The sequence below is a fragment of the Cannabis sativa genome, chromosome 6 (genome assembly GCF_029168945.1).
Source record: "Cannabis sativa cultivar Pink pepper isolate KNU-18-1 chromosome 6, ASM2916894v1, whole genome shotgun sequence".
In the NCBI taxonomy this organism is placed as follows: domain Eukaryota; kingdom Viridiplantae; phylum Streptophyta; class Magnoliopsida; order Rosales; family Cannabaceae; genus Cannabis; species Cannabis sativa.
In genome coordinates, this window is record NC_083606.1 from 3,528,913 (window position 1) to 3,543,432 (window position 14,520).

General features: G+C 31.6%; 2 protein-coding genes across 2 annotated transcripts; both read right to left on the reverse strand.

Annotated features, from left to right (window-relative positions):
* Positions 1 to 46: 46 nt before the first annotated feature.
* On the reverse strand, positions 47 to 559 carry LOC115723974 (uncharacterized). The gene has a single exon (XM_030653432.2). The coding sequence runs from the start codon at positions 557 to 559 to the stop codon at positions 47 to 49; it is 513 nt and encodes a 170-aa protein (XP_030509292.2).
* A 4,136-nt stretch (positions 560 to 4,695) lies between these two features.
* LOC115724449 (probable xyloglucan endotransglucosylase/hydrolase protein 23) lies at positions 4,696 to 6,381 on the reverse strand. The gene is made up of 3 exons (XM_030653735.2): positions 6,074 to 6,381; positions 5,783 to 5,976; positions 4,696 to 5,186 (listed from the first exon to the last, which is right to left on the reverse strand). Exons 1-3 carry the CDS (start codon positions 6,347 to 6,349, stop codon positions 4,772 to 4,774), a joined length of 885 nt encoding a protein of 294 aa, XP_030509595.2. The 5' UTR covers positions 6,350 to 6,381; the 3' UTR covers positions 4,696 to 4,771.
* Positions 6,382 to 14,520: the final 8,139 nt, after the last annotated feature.

Sequence of the window (14,520 nt, forward strand, 5' to 3'; positions counted from 1 at the left end):
AATAACATAATAGTCCAGCGCATCACAATACTAATAAACTAAAAATTTATGTTAAACCTCGGTAGGTGCAAGTGCTTCTGTTGTGTCCCGTGGCACCGCACTTGCTACATTTTCGTGATTTGATAATCCTTTCACCATTACAAGCAGTTCGGTTGTTCTTAATTCTTCCAACCTTTTGCTTCTTGGGTCGCCCTACTGGTTGCTTCTCAACAGGCACTCCAACTGTCATGTTCTTTATGTCATCAGGTAATTCCCAATCATCCTCGTCACCAACTGGCATAATTGTTCCTTCGTATGTTCTCCTCCAATATTCGGTTGTGTAATATGGCGAGCATAGTGTGTACACGCTAATACTTCGCTCCTGAGATGCAGCACATGCATGAGGACAAGGAAACTTCATGCACTGGAACAAGCCGCAAGTGCAACTCTTTTCCTGCAAGTCCACTACGCCACCGGTGAGAACTGTTCTTCCAGGGTGAACCTGCAACGTGTAAGGCCCGCATGAGTCAACGTTCAAAAACTGACCTTTTTCAAAATGCAATGCCAAGTCCTCCTCCATTTCTGGTGCTAGGGGTTTTGTCCACTTGTCAGCTTTTTCTTTTCGTGAAGCAAACCACTTCTGGACTTTGGACCTCAGGAATGCTACGCGGCGGTGATCGGGAAGCCTCTTGCATCCTTAGTTGTGTTGTTGAAGCTCTCCCCGTTGCTCGTCATTACATTGTAACGTACCCCTGGAAAGTACGACCGAACCCATTTTTCAAATCCGATTTCCTCAAGATATTTTGCAACCGCTGGATTCATGGCCCGAATGTTCTCAAATTCTCTGTGAAACTCTGATCTTGAATACGTGTACGCACACGTGTAAATGTGATTCGTGAAGACATCAGTCTTGAACTTGTGGTTGACGTTCATAATAATGTGGTGGTAGCATGCACCGTGGTGTGCATCAGGGAACACGATATCCAAAGCACGAACAATACTTTGATGCCTATCCGAAACAAAAGCTAAGTTCTCAACATCACCAATCGTTTCTTTCAATTTTCTCATAAAATAGGTCCAGGAATTGTGGTTTTCACTGTCAACTATAGTAAAAGCTATCGGAAAGATATGACTCCCTGCATCCAAAGCCACTGCACACAACATTTGCCCACCATACCTAGTCTTCAAGAAAGACCCATCAACGCATATAACAGGTCGACAAAACTTAAACCCCCGAATAGAAGGACCCAGAGAGAAGAAACAATACTTGAAGCGACCATCTTCTACCACAAAATCCGTGATGGTACCTGGATTCCGCAACTGTAGCATGTGCAAGTAACTAGGTAATAAAGAGTACGAATCTTCGTGTGTACCCCGAGTCGTGTGTATTGCCTTCTCTCGCACCTCCATGCCTTTTCGTAACTCATTTGGATCCCGTAATCCTTGTGCATACTTTTTCTTATATCAGAGGGCAACTGATCCGAGCCGTCAGTTGTGAACTTATCCTTAATTAGATGGGCAACTATTACAGGTGATGCTTGACGGTTATCTTTTCCTCGAAGATCAAGGGAACATGTATGTACATTATGAAATGTACTCACCTCAAACATGTTAGAAAGTACGTTCTTCTTCGCTCTTAATCTCCACCCACAATCTGTATCCTTACATGTGACGTACCAAATATCAGTACCGGACTACCTAACGTAGTAGTCAAACCCTTTCTTCATTGCATACAGGCCAACAACCATCTTTAAATGCTCTTTGTCTCTAAAAAACTTTCCCACATGTAACTCCCCGCCTGGTGTGCCACCCGTAGATATATAATGACTATGATCCTCGATGTCTTCTCTTGTATACATTTTCTCCTTGAATTTACCGTAACTTGTCGAAGAAGAAAATGGATCGCTCCATCCGATCACATTGGTACCTCGAGCATCAGTAGGACCACTAACATCATTGGTCTCTCTACCATTATTAGGACCTGTACTGTCAGTAGTTCCTCTAGCATGACTGGTTTCGCCTGGACGACTACTACTAGTACCAGGTGTTTGGCAATTTTCTCTACGGGGCATTCTTTTATGTGTCGGTGGCCTCGGTGGCCTCGGTGGTATTTGGTACGATAGTGGAGTCAAGTTCAAAGGTACAGCAACAGGGGCCTCTGTACCTTCGTCGTCTCTTACGCCATCATTGCTCTCAACATAATATTCAGGGTCTGGACCATCACAAAAACCATCAATGAAGGGCATTTGTGCTACAATATCAGCACTCGGCATCATAGTGTTTAATTCAGGTAATACATCCGCAACCAACACCTCTGGATTTGTTTCTGGAACAAAACTCCCAACCTCGCTACGATTATCCTTAACAGAACTTGGTGTGGGACTAGGATCAACCCAAACATTCTTCTTTAACAAAGTCACAAACAAAGGAATAAATTCATCTGGCTTCTTCGCAAGTGTAGATAAAAAGTACCTTGCACGCTTATCATTTCGAATAACTTCAGCAGGATACTCATAGCCTTTCCTGTACTTGTAATTTACTTCCAATTTCAAGTCATACTCCGCTTTGTCAACATCCAGTTCTTCGTACAAAACATCAACCAAACCTGAGTAGCTTAGGTTCGGATCAATGTCAATTGTCAAAGCGGCACTCCCTTTATAAATCCAATCTCTACCATCAAGCTCCCAAACACCATTATACATAACACACGCATTAACAAGCTGAATCATCACAAACATTTAAAAAAACACAGTTATAATTTACAACAAAAATCTCACCGAAAAAAATCTTAATTAATCATTAATAACAAAACAATAATAATTAATTGATAATAAAATAATAATTAATAATTAATAAATAATAATAAAATAATTATTAATAAAAAAATGAAAAATAAAACTATAATTAATAATTCATAATAAAACAATAATTAATAATAAAAAATTAAAAAAAATTAATAATAAAATATAATTAATAATTATTACTAAAACCATAAAAAATATAACAATAATTAATAATAATTCATAATATAAAACAATTATTATTTAAAATAATAATTAATAATAAAAAATAATTATTAATTGATAATAAAATAATAATTATTAATAAAAGAAAAATTAATAACACAAATATTAATAAATCACTACAAAATAAATTAAGCATACAATAATAAACAATAAATAATCATAATTAATTAAATAAAAAAATAAAAAATCAAATTTCCCATAAAATATTACAAATTAAAAAAATACACAGGGTCGGACCATCGGACCCACATGGTCCGACCATCAGACCCATCGGACCCACATAGCAAGCATCGGACTCAGGTCCAAAAAATAAAAAAAAATAAAAAAAATACCAAAAGGGTCGGACCATCGGACCCACATGGTCCGACCATCGGACCCACATAGCAAGCATCGGACTCAGGTCCAAAAAATAATAAAAAATAAAAAAAAACCAAAAGGGTCGGACCATCGGACCCACATGGTCCGACCATCGGACCCATCGGGCCCACATAAAGAGCATCGGACCCAGGTCCAAAAAATAAAAAAAAAATTAAAAAAATACAGAACGGGTCAGACCATCGGACCCACATGGTCCGACCATCGGACCCATCGGGCCGTCTTCCCTGCCATCAAATTTTTCAGCTCATCGGACCCCCATCGGGCCAGCATCGGGCCCGACGAAAAAATGCAGAAAACCAGAACAAATCCAGATTTCACAGGCAGCAAACTTTATCAGAAAAAACAGCCAAATAACAGCAACAATCTACAGATCAAGCATCAAAATAACATTCTAAACTAAATATAACAACAACAAACAAGATTGTTCAAACAAAAAAAAAATTACCCATAAGTTAGTGTATGATGCTCGTCCAAAAATGAGAGAAATTATGTGGTGAGCCTTGTGGTGAGCCTTGTGCAGTGTGGTGCTAGTGTAGTGAGGATGAGAATAGAGGAGCAAAATTTGACCTTCCCTCTGTGTAGCTTCGGGCAGGTTAGAGAAAAGAAGAGAGAGGGAAAGAGAGAAGAAGTGATAGGGGGGTGAAGGAAAAAACAGAGGGTATTTTGGGCATAATAGAAAAATTGTCATATATTTTAAATATAGGGTATTATGAGTTTTGAAGATAAATTTTAATTAAATGCAAGCATACAAATTCAAATTTCCCTAACAAAAAGTATATTGGATAATTTAAATTAGTTATTTATTCTTTTGGTCAAAAACTAAAATATAGGTAGCATTTGGTAATATTTTTGTTTTTAAATTTTTAATCACAAAAATTTTTCTTTTTGAAAACAGATAACAAAAGTGTGTTCTGTAAATTTCATTTTCATTTTATTTTTTTTAATTTTATTTAATTTGATTTCGGGGTCAGTTTTGGGCTCAAGGTTGGGGGCAGGGTCTGGGATCGGTTTTGAGGCCAGGGCCGAGGGTAGAGCCAGGATCTGGGTTCGAGTTAGAGGTCAAGGTCGAGGTCGAGGTTCGGGTACGGGGCCAGGGACCGGGTTTGGATGCAAGTCTCAATGTCCAAGTTGGGATTGGAATCTAAAATATTAATTAAAAAATATTTAAAAATAATTACAATGTATTTTATTTTATTTTATTTTTTAAAAAATTTGATTCTTAATTAAAAAGTAAAAATAATTTTATAAAAAATATCTTTTGAAAATATTTTTACGTTTATAGCTCTATCAAACAAATTAATTGTCATGGGTGTGTATAATTAAATAAATATATGTTAAAGGAATACTACAAATTACATATATATGTGAATTATTAATTATAATAAAGCCTAGGGTTTATTGGCTGCAATACATTCTTTAGGAAGGCCTTGTGGGAATCTCTTAGTATCAGTACAATAATTATAAATCATGTAATTCTTCTGAACCCATTTGAGTCTCTCCTGGCTTGTTGTGTCCAATTCTTGTGAAACCAAGACAGAATTAGTAGTGTTGGAGCAAGAAGTCGACGGTGATGATAATGAGGAAGAAGACGACCAAGCGCAAGCTTGATCATCGTTGAACTTTTTGTAGGAAGCCGTGAAAGGAGCTTGGGTCCAATCGGTCTTCACCAGACCACCTCTCGTGGCCCACTCCTCCGCGTTCCATAGGCTCGAGTAGATCTTCATTGGTTGGTTTTTCGGGTAAGGAACCCCAATGGACTCCTTGTTTTTGAACTCTCTGATGGGAGTTCCATCTACGTACAACCTGCATGCATGCATTATGAGTGGATACAAATTATTTATATGTATATATTTGACTCCAATATTATGATGATGTCTTATATAATAAATAAGCTTGTACAGAAACAAAAATGTGAACAGTTTTCATCATTATTAATTGGCAAACTTCTTTACAAAATATAATATATATCACTTTTGTTGTGTTACACAGTACCTAATAACAATATTATTTTTATTATAAGGTGCTTTTAGTGCCATCTTTAACTTTTATAGGGTCTATAGTTAAATTTTAATAATATATATTTTATTTGAGATATAAAATGAAATTCAATTAAATTTTTAAACCGTATTTTTAATAAAAATATTTTTAGACTAATGTTAAAAAAAAAATCTTAAGAAAAGAGATCAACAAAAGGGGCTTTGAGCAAAGGCCAGCCGCCCTATCCTAAAAAGGATCCTGATTATAATGCAAAATTCACAATATTATTGGAGTAATAAATATTAGCATTTAAAAATAAAAAGAAAATAGTATATATATAAATATTATGTAAAAGAAAATAGTATTACATATATATTATGTACATAAATATAAATATTATGTATATATATAAATATACTTACACAATATGTTGAGGGTTCCAAAGAATAGAGTATGTGAGGAAATGAGCAGTTGGATCAAACCAAACATAAAACTGTTGCTCTCTATTGCCTTTGCCTTGGCTAAAAATATTTGTGTGTACAATATAAGGCTCACCACTCACATTCCCCAAGAACTCAAAATCTATTTCATCCCAACTCGAACCTTCTGATCTCAACTACACATACAAAAATAATATTAAATGTTATATACATATATATCTATACATATGTATGTATTTGCATGTAACAATAATATATGAATTATTAACTTACATAATAAGCGGTAACAGTGCCAGCAGAGTTACCAGGAACAAGCTTGATTTGCATATCGATTTTCCCAAACAAATATTGGCTCTTAGATTGAAATCCAGAGCCTGAGGCTTTGTCCAATGAAAGAGTAAGAATCTCACCATTGTTGATTATTTTACCACGACCATCTCCCCAAGTTATATCAAAATCTTGGTTGAAGTTACCAGCAAATGTAACCAACACAAAATAATTTGTAATAAAAGCTATAATGAAACCTAGGTAATTTTGAGAAAAAGCCATGAATGAAAAACAGTACTGTGAATTAATTAACACTTAATTATAGTTAATGTTGAGTTTGAATTATGAGATTAGATTTATATAGGGAAGAGAGAAAAGAGAGGTGTTGGAAGGTTATCTTAAAATTATGGAGTAGTTGGTGAATTTAGCGTGTGGGGAAAAGTAACAAAGATAAAAGAGATTAGATGTAACCAGCTGGATCCCTTAAAAACATATTATATAACTCTCTTAAACTTATAATTATATTGCTTTGAAAATACTAATGTTGATTTAGTGTATTTTGTTTTGAGAAATAATAAAAGGCACTAGTAATTTTTAACATTACTTAAAATTTTATATCGTTATTAGAGTTTGTAAAAAATAATTATTTTTAGTGATAATTTTTTAGTTACAACATAAATTTTTGTGATTAAATGTGACTTTTAGTCACAACAAAAAGTTACTTGTAACTAAAATATAGTATTTAGATACAAATTGTCATTAATTTAATTTTAGTCACAATAAGTATCGTGATTAAAACACATTTAATCACAACAAATTGTAATTTTTGTAACTAATATTTTTAGTTATAGACCTTTTAGTTACAATATAAGAATGATGATTTGTAATTAGATAATTTTTATACTTTTAGCTACAAATTTTTTTGTGATTAAAAATCAAAATTTTTTGTAATGAGTAAATATTAAAGATCACATCTATAATTTAATAATTATTATAAAATATTTAATTATTTATAAGACGATTCTAAGTGGTGTTATTCACCACTAATGTCTTATAATAGTACTCTTTTGTTTTTCTCATCCTAATAATATCATAATATTATATGTATTGTATATATGTCATTTTCATGGCAAAGTTTGTTATTAGTAGCTAGTGATTCTCTAAGAGCCTCTTAGAAGAATTAATTAAACTGCTTTTTAATGTTTTTCTTTAGAAATGTGGGGTCAACTTTTTTTCCTTTTCCTATTGGCCCTAATTCTTATGTGCTGTAATTGAATACAGAACAAATTACCAGACATATCTAACACCATCACAACATATTATAATAAAGTATTATATTTTAGTTTAATAATTATTATAAAAGAAAAATAAAATATTCAAACAATGGCATCTCATCATAGTTTACTACAAAAAAATATTATTATTTTAGTCACAAAAAATTACTTGCCATTAAAAAGTAATATACACTATTTAGATAAAAGTTATTATTAATTTTGTTTTAATTACAATAAATGTTGTGGCTAAAAATACATTTAGTGATAATAAATTATAATTTTTATAATTTAGTTTTAGATATAGAAAAATAATTATTTATATTAAATCATAATTTTTCATTTTTTAATCACAAACTTTATTGTGACTAAGATAATTTTTTTTATAATAAGTCACATATTAAATATCACTAATACCAAATAATAATATTTTGTTTTTTTTTTTACTTAATTGAATTAATTGGTTATGTTAAGTTAGGAATCTAGCTTTTTCTACATTAACCCAAACATGAGTCAAAGCTTCATTTGCCAAATTATAAATCTCTAAGTTGTTCTATTATATATACAACACACGCAACTTGGCATAATAATATATATACATAATATATAAATTTACTATTAATTAATTTTGCTGGTCTAATTTTGATTGCTTTTCATAAGTTAATTAATAAGTTGAACAAATTTTAATTTGGTTGTTAGCTGCAACGAATAGGGTATTGAAATTTCAACCCAAGTAACATTATTATAGGTTCAGCCAATTACTTGTAGAGATGTAATATTATACATGCATGTTTTTTGTAGTATTAATTAATCAAATTTCATACAAAAATTCTATAATGTTATTATTAATTTTTTATTTTCATTTCTTTGGATATATAAATGCCGGGGAATATTTAAACTTTAAAGCATAATAATCCACTATATAGACAATGCTTAATTATAATAACACTATTATTATGTATCAAGTTTTTTTTATTATGGAATAATCCCCCTGTACAATTGAAGTTTAATAACATATTACAAAATTACTTCTTATACATACTATTACATGCATATATATATGATTCTATGTTTTTTTTAAAGTATTATTAGTTTTTGAAAAAGAAAAAAAAACACAAGATTAATAGCTAATATATAGGAGTCTTTACAAAAATGTTAAATTTTGGGCAAACATATTAACAATTTTACTGTTACACGAATTATTTTTTTTATAAAAATAGTGTCCTTTTATTAAACAACAAAACAGAATAATTAAAAAAATAGTGGAACAACTAAAAAAACAACCATGGAACAACCCTAAAAACTTAATATTGTACACAATATAAAACTTACACGCTATTTTTGAAAAAAAATTTGCCTCCCTAAAAAAAATAAAAAAGTTAAAAATTTCAGTATGTGGTGTAAGAACCCCAATATATATTCTCATTTAAGTAAGGGGGGTAAGTTGAAAAATACCACTTTTATTAATCAATTAATCAAATTTACCTCTAGTTTTATATTTAATTGAAACATACCTCTTTTTATATATATTGTACCCAAAATACCCTGACATAAGAGACTCACATGGAGAGTATCTTGAAGTGACAGGGGCAAAATTAGTACAATGTTTAAAAAAAGAGGTAAAAATAATAGATTTTAAAAAAGAGGGTAAAAATAAAAAAGGGCAATATAAAAAGGGTATAGAGTGTAATTTCCTCTTCTTTAAGTAAGCCGGTCCTATAGGCAAAGGTGGGTAGGCCCGCGCGCCTAGTGCTCATCTAACTTAGGGGTCCAAAAAATGCTACTCTTTTTAAAATTACACCTTTTCTTTATATTAATTTTAGAAAAAACCACATTTTTTTAATAAGGACCTAATTTTTTTTTTCGTAAGGCCCACTAAAATTCACAAAATATTATTATATGTAAAGTTTTTGTGCATGATTCTTCTTTCGTTTCTTGTAAGAATTTGTAATTAGTTAGACTAATACTTCATCCTTGATGTTGATGAGTTGTGCCAAGTAATTGAGAGTATATTTCATAATAAAAAAGGAGAAATTTACATAGTATATTAACTTTTATTATTTTTTTACAAAAATACTATCAGGTGGTATTTTTTATTTTTTTTACAGTGTTTTTTTTATAAGTTTTATACTGCAGTATACTGTATTAAGTTTTCACTGGTGTTATACTGGTGTTTTTTAGTTGTTCTACTGTTGTTTTGAGTTGTTTTGTTTTGTGTTCTACTCGTGTTTTATAAAAATACAGTATTTTTGAAATTTTTTCCGTGTGACAGTATTTTTGTAAAAATTATCTCAAATTCCAATATTTTTGTAAAAGAAATGCATGCATTTTATTACTATCTTTGAATCTTACTTCCCTCTCTTTCAATATTACTTGTGTTGAAATTTTGTAATTCTAAATGGAAAAACCGAGCGTAGTGCAGGCAAGAAAACAAACATAATGATAAAAAACTTTTATTTTTAGTGATAAATTTTTAGTTACAATATAATTTTTTTGTGACTAAATGTGACTTTTAGTCACAATAAAATATTACTTGTGACTAAAACATAGTATTTAGTTACAAGTTGTCACTAATTTAATTTTAGTCACGACAAGTATTATGATTAAAAATACATTTAGTCACAACAAATTGTAATTTTTATGACTAATATCTTTAGCCACAGACCTTTTAGTCACAATATAAGAATAATCATTTATAATTAGTGACAATTTTTTTACTTTTAGTCCCAAATTTTGTTGTGAATAAAAATTAGATTTTTTATAATGTATATGTATATATAAAACTAAGTTCCTCATAATATATATATATATTTTTAAAAATTACAATTATTATAAAGAGGCACAATGATATTCCAATTAAAATGACATGGACATGGATGGAATTTTCATAAATCGATCTAAGTTATAATGACAACTGACCGTCAATTATTGAATATCAAATTATGATCAGATCAAATTAGAAGTTATTTTTAAATATTTAATTGGATCAGATTGGATGAGGTGTTCAAAAATCCAATACATGATATACATCTATATCTAATTGAACTTATTAGTATTTTTATTTAGTTTAGATAAATAATTAGATTTTATATTTTTATACGTAAATTATATATATATGTATATATGAAAATTAACATTGACCAATCTAATTCAATATATACTGGACCTAAAATATTAAATGCATCTACTCCAATTCAAAAAAACTAGGTTTAAAATATTAGATAAACTCAAATTAAACTAATATATAATTTAATAGATAGAACTATATTTAATATTTATTGGATATTAGATGGATTAGATAATTAAAATTAATTGGATCAAATTGAATAATTAAATTTAATATTTAATGTATAATTAAATTAGATTTAAATAAATTTAAAAACATTAACGAATGTGGTCCAATAAACATCTAATACACTCTATTTTAGTTTTTTTATTGTAAAGTCCTTTTTTGGCAAGTTAGGTGACAAAATAATTTTTCTTTTTTATGGTAAGATTGCTATGCATTCATTTTCGAATCCTTACCTCTTTTATTCGGTTTTAGTTGTCATTTTCCTTGTTTGGAAAGTTACACTTTCAGCTGAACTTTCCTTTGTTGAAAACTTCTCAAAAGAGAAGGAATTCTCTTTTGGAAAGTTGTCTTTTTTAGGGAAGCTTTGTTTATTTCCTTTTCCTTATTGATTTCGATTGTATCTTGATACAATCAGAATATCTAATCTGTTTTTGGCAGGAATCAAGCATTGAAAGAAGATCGGACCCGATTTTAGTAAGTTTCCCGTTTCTGGGCTGATCTGCTGCGTCAGCATCCGAATCTGATGTAGCAGATCGTGTTTCTTTTGGAAAGTTTTTGTACAGCTGCTAATTCGAACTTGTGGTTGCCTCTTTGGTTTCTATGTTCTATAAATACAGCCTAGAGAGCAACCATTCGAATTACCTCTTCCATTATTCATTTTTTACATTTATCTTTTAAGAGAAGAGAGTGTTTCTTTGTTTTGTGAGAGCCTAGTTGTTCACCTAGGTTCTAGTTGTTCTATTTCTGTTCTTACTCTATCCTAGAGGTTGTGAAGAACTACTTGACTGAACAAGAGATTGGTCTTCGGGAGAAGACTTGATAAAGCCTTACTTCGGGAGGAAGTAAGCACTTGGCCTTCGGGAGAAGACTTGTTAAAGCCTTACTTCGGGAGGAAGTAAGCACTCACACTTCAAAGACAAAGGGAGTTCGGGCTTGAAGGTGTTTCAAGAAGTCAGATTCATAAAGTGGATTACAAAGGATTGCGGCAATACTTTAGAGGGAGTCTAAACTTGTTTAAGTCAATTGTCTTTATAATTTTGATACTTTATTAATTGATTTCATTCTCTGGGCGTGGCCCCATGGACTAGGAGTGTTCGGGAGAACACTGATACCACGTACAAATCTCTTGTGTCAAGTTATTTATTTTTCTGCAAATATTTTATATTACGCTCGTTCGCTTTGCTGTAGCAGAATTACTTTCTGCTGCTGCAATCTCTTACAGTTTTTATATTTTCTTATATACAACTGACATTTGCAAAAACACAGTTTTTTAATTGGTATCAGAGCAGGACACTAAACTCTTAGTGTGGTCCTATAACGTTTTTGTTAGAATGTCATTTTTTGCAGAAGGAAGTTCTATTTCTAGACCACCATTGCTTAATGACTCTAACTATCCTTATTGGAAAGTTAGAATGAGGGCCTTCATCAAATCTCAAGATGAGAAGGCGTGGAGAATGGTTCTATCAGGTTGGTCTCCTCTAGTTGAGACAGATTCTTCAGGTAATACTACTATAAAATCTGAACTGGAATGGTCTATTGAAGATGATAAACTATCTGCCTACAATAGCAAAGCCTTGCATGCTATCTTTAATGGTGTAGGTGAGGGTTACATTAAACTTATATCATCTTGTGTTTCTGCTAAGGAAGCTTGGGAGATTCTTCAAACTCAGTTTGAAGGAACTTCTGATGTGAAAAGATCTAGATTTATCATGCTTCAAACTAAATTTGATGAGCTTAGAATGTCTGATAATGAAACTTTAACTGAATTCTATGAAAAATTATCTGACATTGCTAATGAATATTTTGCTCTTGGAGAAAAGCTTGATGATTCTGTTCTTGTGAGAAAAATTGTTAGAGTTCTTCCAGAAAGGTTTGATACTAAACTTTTGGCAATGGAGGAAGCTAAAGATTTTAGCACTATGAAAGTGGAAGAATTGATGGGTTCCTTACGTACTTTTGAATTAAATCAACAGATTAAACAAAAGGACAAACCAAAATCCATTGCTAATAAAGGTAAAAGTATTGCTTTGAAAGTTGCTGATAATGAAAATTCTGATAGTGAATGTGATGATGAGATTGCTTTATTAACTAAGAATTTTCAGAAATATATGAAAAAGATGGGAAATAAAAAGAATATTTCGAAAGGTTCAAAAGGTAATACTTTCATTAAACCATCTGTCTCTAACAAAAAGGAAATTCAGTGCAGGGAATGTGAAGGTTTTGGGCATATTCAAGCTGAGTGTGCAAACACTTTGAAAAAGAATAAGAAAAGTTTCAATGTCACTTGGAGTGATGATGAAACCGAAAGTGATGAAGATATTGCTGAAAATGTTACCCTAACCTCTGTTATGACTAATGTGTTGTGTGATTCACAGGTAAAAGCTAGATTGGCATGTCTGAATAATACCACCAAACAAGAGGAATCAGATTCAGATGAGTCTGAAATCTGTGAAGAATCTCTTGCTGAATCATACAAAGTCATGTATGAAAAATGGATTCAGGTTGCTTCTGAAAATAGAGAGTTGAATAAATTGAATAAAAAATTGTCTCATCAGATTGAAATGTGTAATTTGAAAATAAAAGAATATGAGACAAGTTTTTGTGATAAAGATGAAAAAATCTCTCTATTAAAGAAGGAACTTGAAAACTTTAAGAAAAATGTTCAAATGCTTAATCCTGGATCTTCTATTTTTGAAAAAGCTCAGAATGCAGGTCAGAGAGGTTTCGCAGGCCTTGGTTCTAATGGAATGGAAAGTTCTGGAGTCACGAAGTTTGTAAAATCTAGTATTCCAACGAATCACTTTGAGGCTACAAACTCTGCCGTAACAGTTTCACAGCCTGTTGCTGCAAGAACAGCTTCTGATGCTGCAAAATCTCCAGGATTTTCGAAAAGGGTAAGATCTCAGGTAAAAAGATTTGTTCCCATTTGTCATTTTTGTGGTAGAAAAGGACATATCAGACCTAAATGTTTCACGTTGAACTATCTGTTTAAAACAAATTATTTTGATAATTTGAAAAAATCTCAAAAGAAACATAAAGGTTTGAAACAAATATGGGTGAAAAAGAAGTGTCTAGCTGGTTTTTCTGATAAAACTGTTGCATCTCAAATGTGGTATTTTGACAGTGGTTGCTCTAGACATATGACAGGTGACAAGGATTTTTTGACTAACATTCGGCCTATGCAATGTGGAGAAGTCACTTTCGGTAATGGCCTATCTGGAAAAGTTGTTGGTATGGGAACTCTAAATTTTGAAGGGTTACCTAGACTGAAAAATGTGATGTTAGTTGAAGGACTGAGGGCTAATTTACTTAGCATCAGTCAAATCTGTGATCAAGGGTTTACTGTTTCTTTTGATAGTGATCATTGTTATGTTCTGAATGATGACAATGAATGTATCTTGCAAGGATTTTGATCCAATGATAACTGTTACACACTAACCCCTGTGTTTACTTGTCATTCAGCTATCAACAACACCACAGATCTGTGGCATGCCAAGCTTGGGCGTATTAATTTTAAAAACCTGAAAAAATTGTCAAATGCAGGTATTGTTCGAGGTCTTCCCAAGCTTGGTAAGAAAAGTGAAGGTAAGTGTGAACCGTGTCAACTTGGGAAGCAATTAAAAATCACTCACAAGCCTGTGTCTGATATCAATACCTCAAAGGTATTGGAATTGCTTCACATGGATCTTATGGGTCCAATCCAAGTTGAAAGTTTGAATGGTAAACGATATATCTTTGTGTGTGTTGATGATTTCTCTCGTTTTACTTGGGTAGATTTCTTAAGAGAAAAATCTTACACTTTTGATGCCTTTAAAACTCTTTGTCTGAGATTAAGAGTTGAGAAAGGTTGTAATATTGGAAAAATTGTTCGAATTCGAAGTGATCATGGT

Excerpts from the sequence above, each read along its gene's own strand:
- LOC115723974 (XM_030653432.2), bottom strand. The coding sequence starts at position 559 with ATGGAGGAGGACTTGGCATTGCATTTTGAAAAAGGTCAGTTTTTGAAC.
- LOC115724449 (XM_030653735.2), bottom strand. The coding sequence starts at position 6,349 with ATGGCTTTTTCTCAAAATTACCTAGGTTTCATTATAGCTTTTATTACA. Across the intron at positions 5,977-6,073 it reads GCACTGTTACCGCTTATTAT|TTGAGATCAGAAGGTTCGAG; the intron begins GTAAGTTAATAA and ends TTGTATGTGTAG. Across the intron at positions 5,187-5,782 it reads TGGAACCCTCAACATATTGT|GTTGTACGTAGATGGAACTC; the intron begins GTAAGTATATTT and ends GCATGCATGCAG.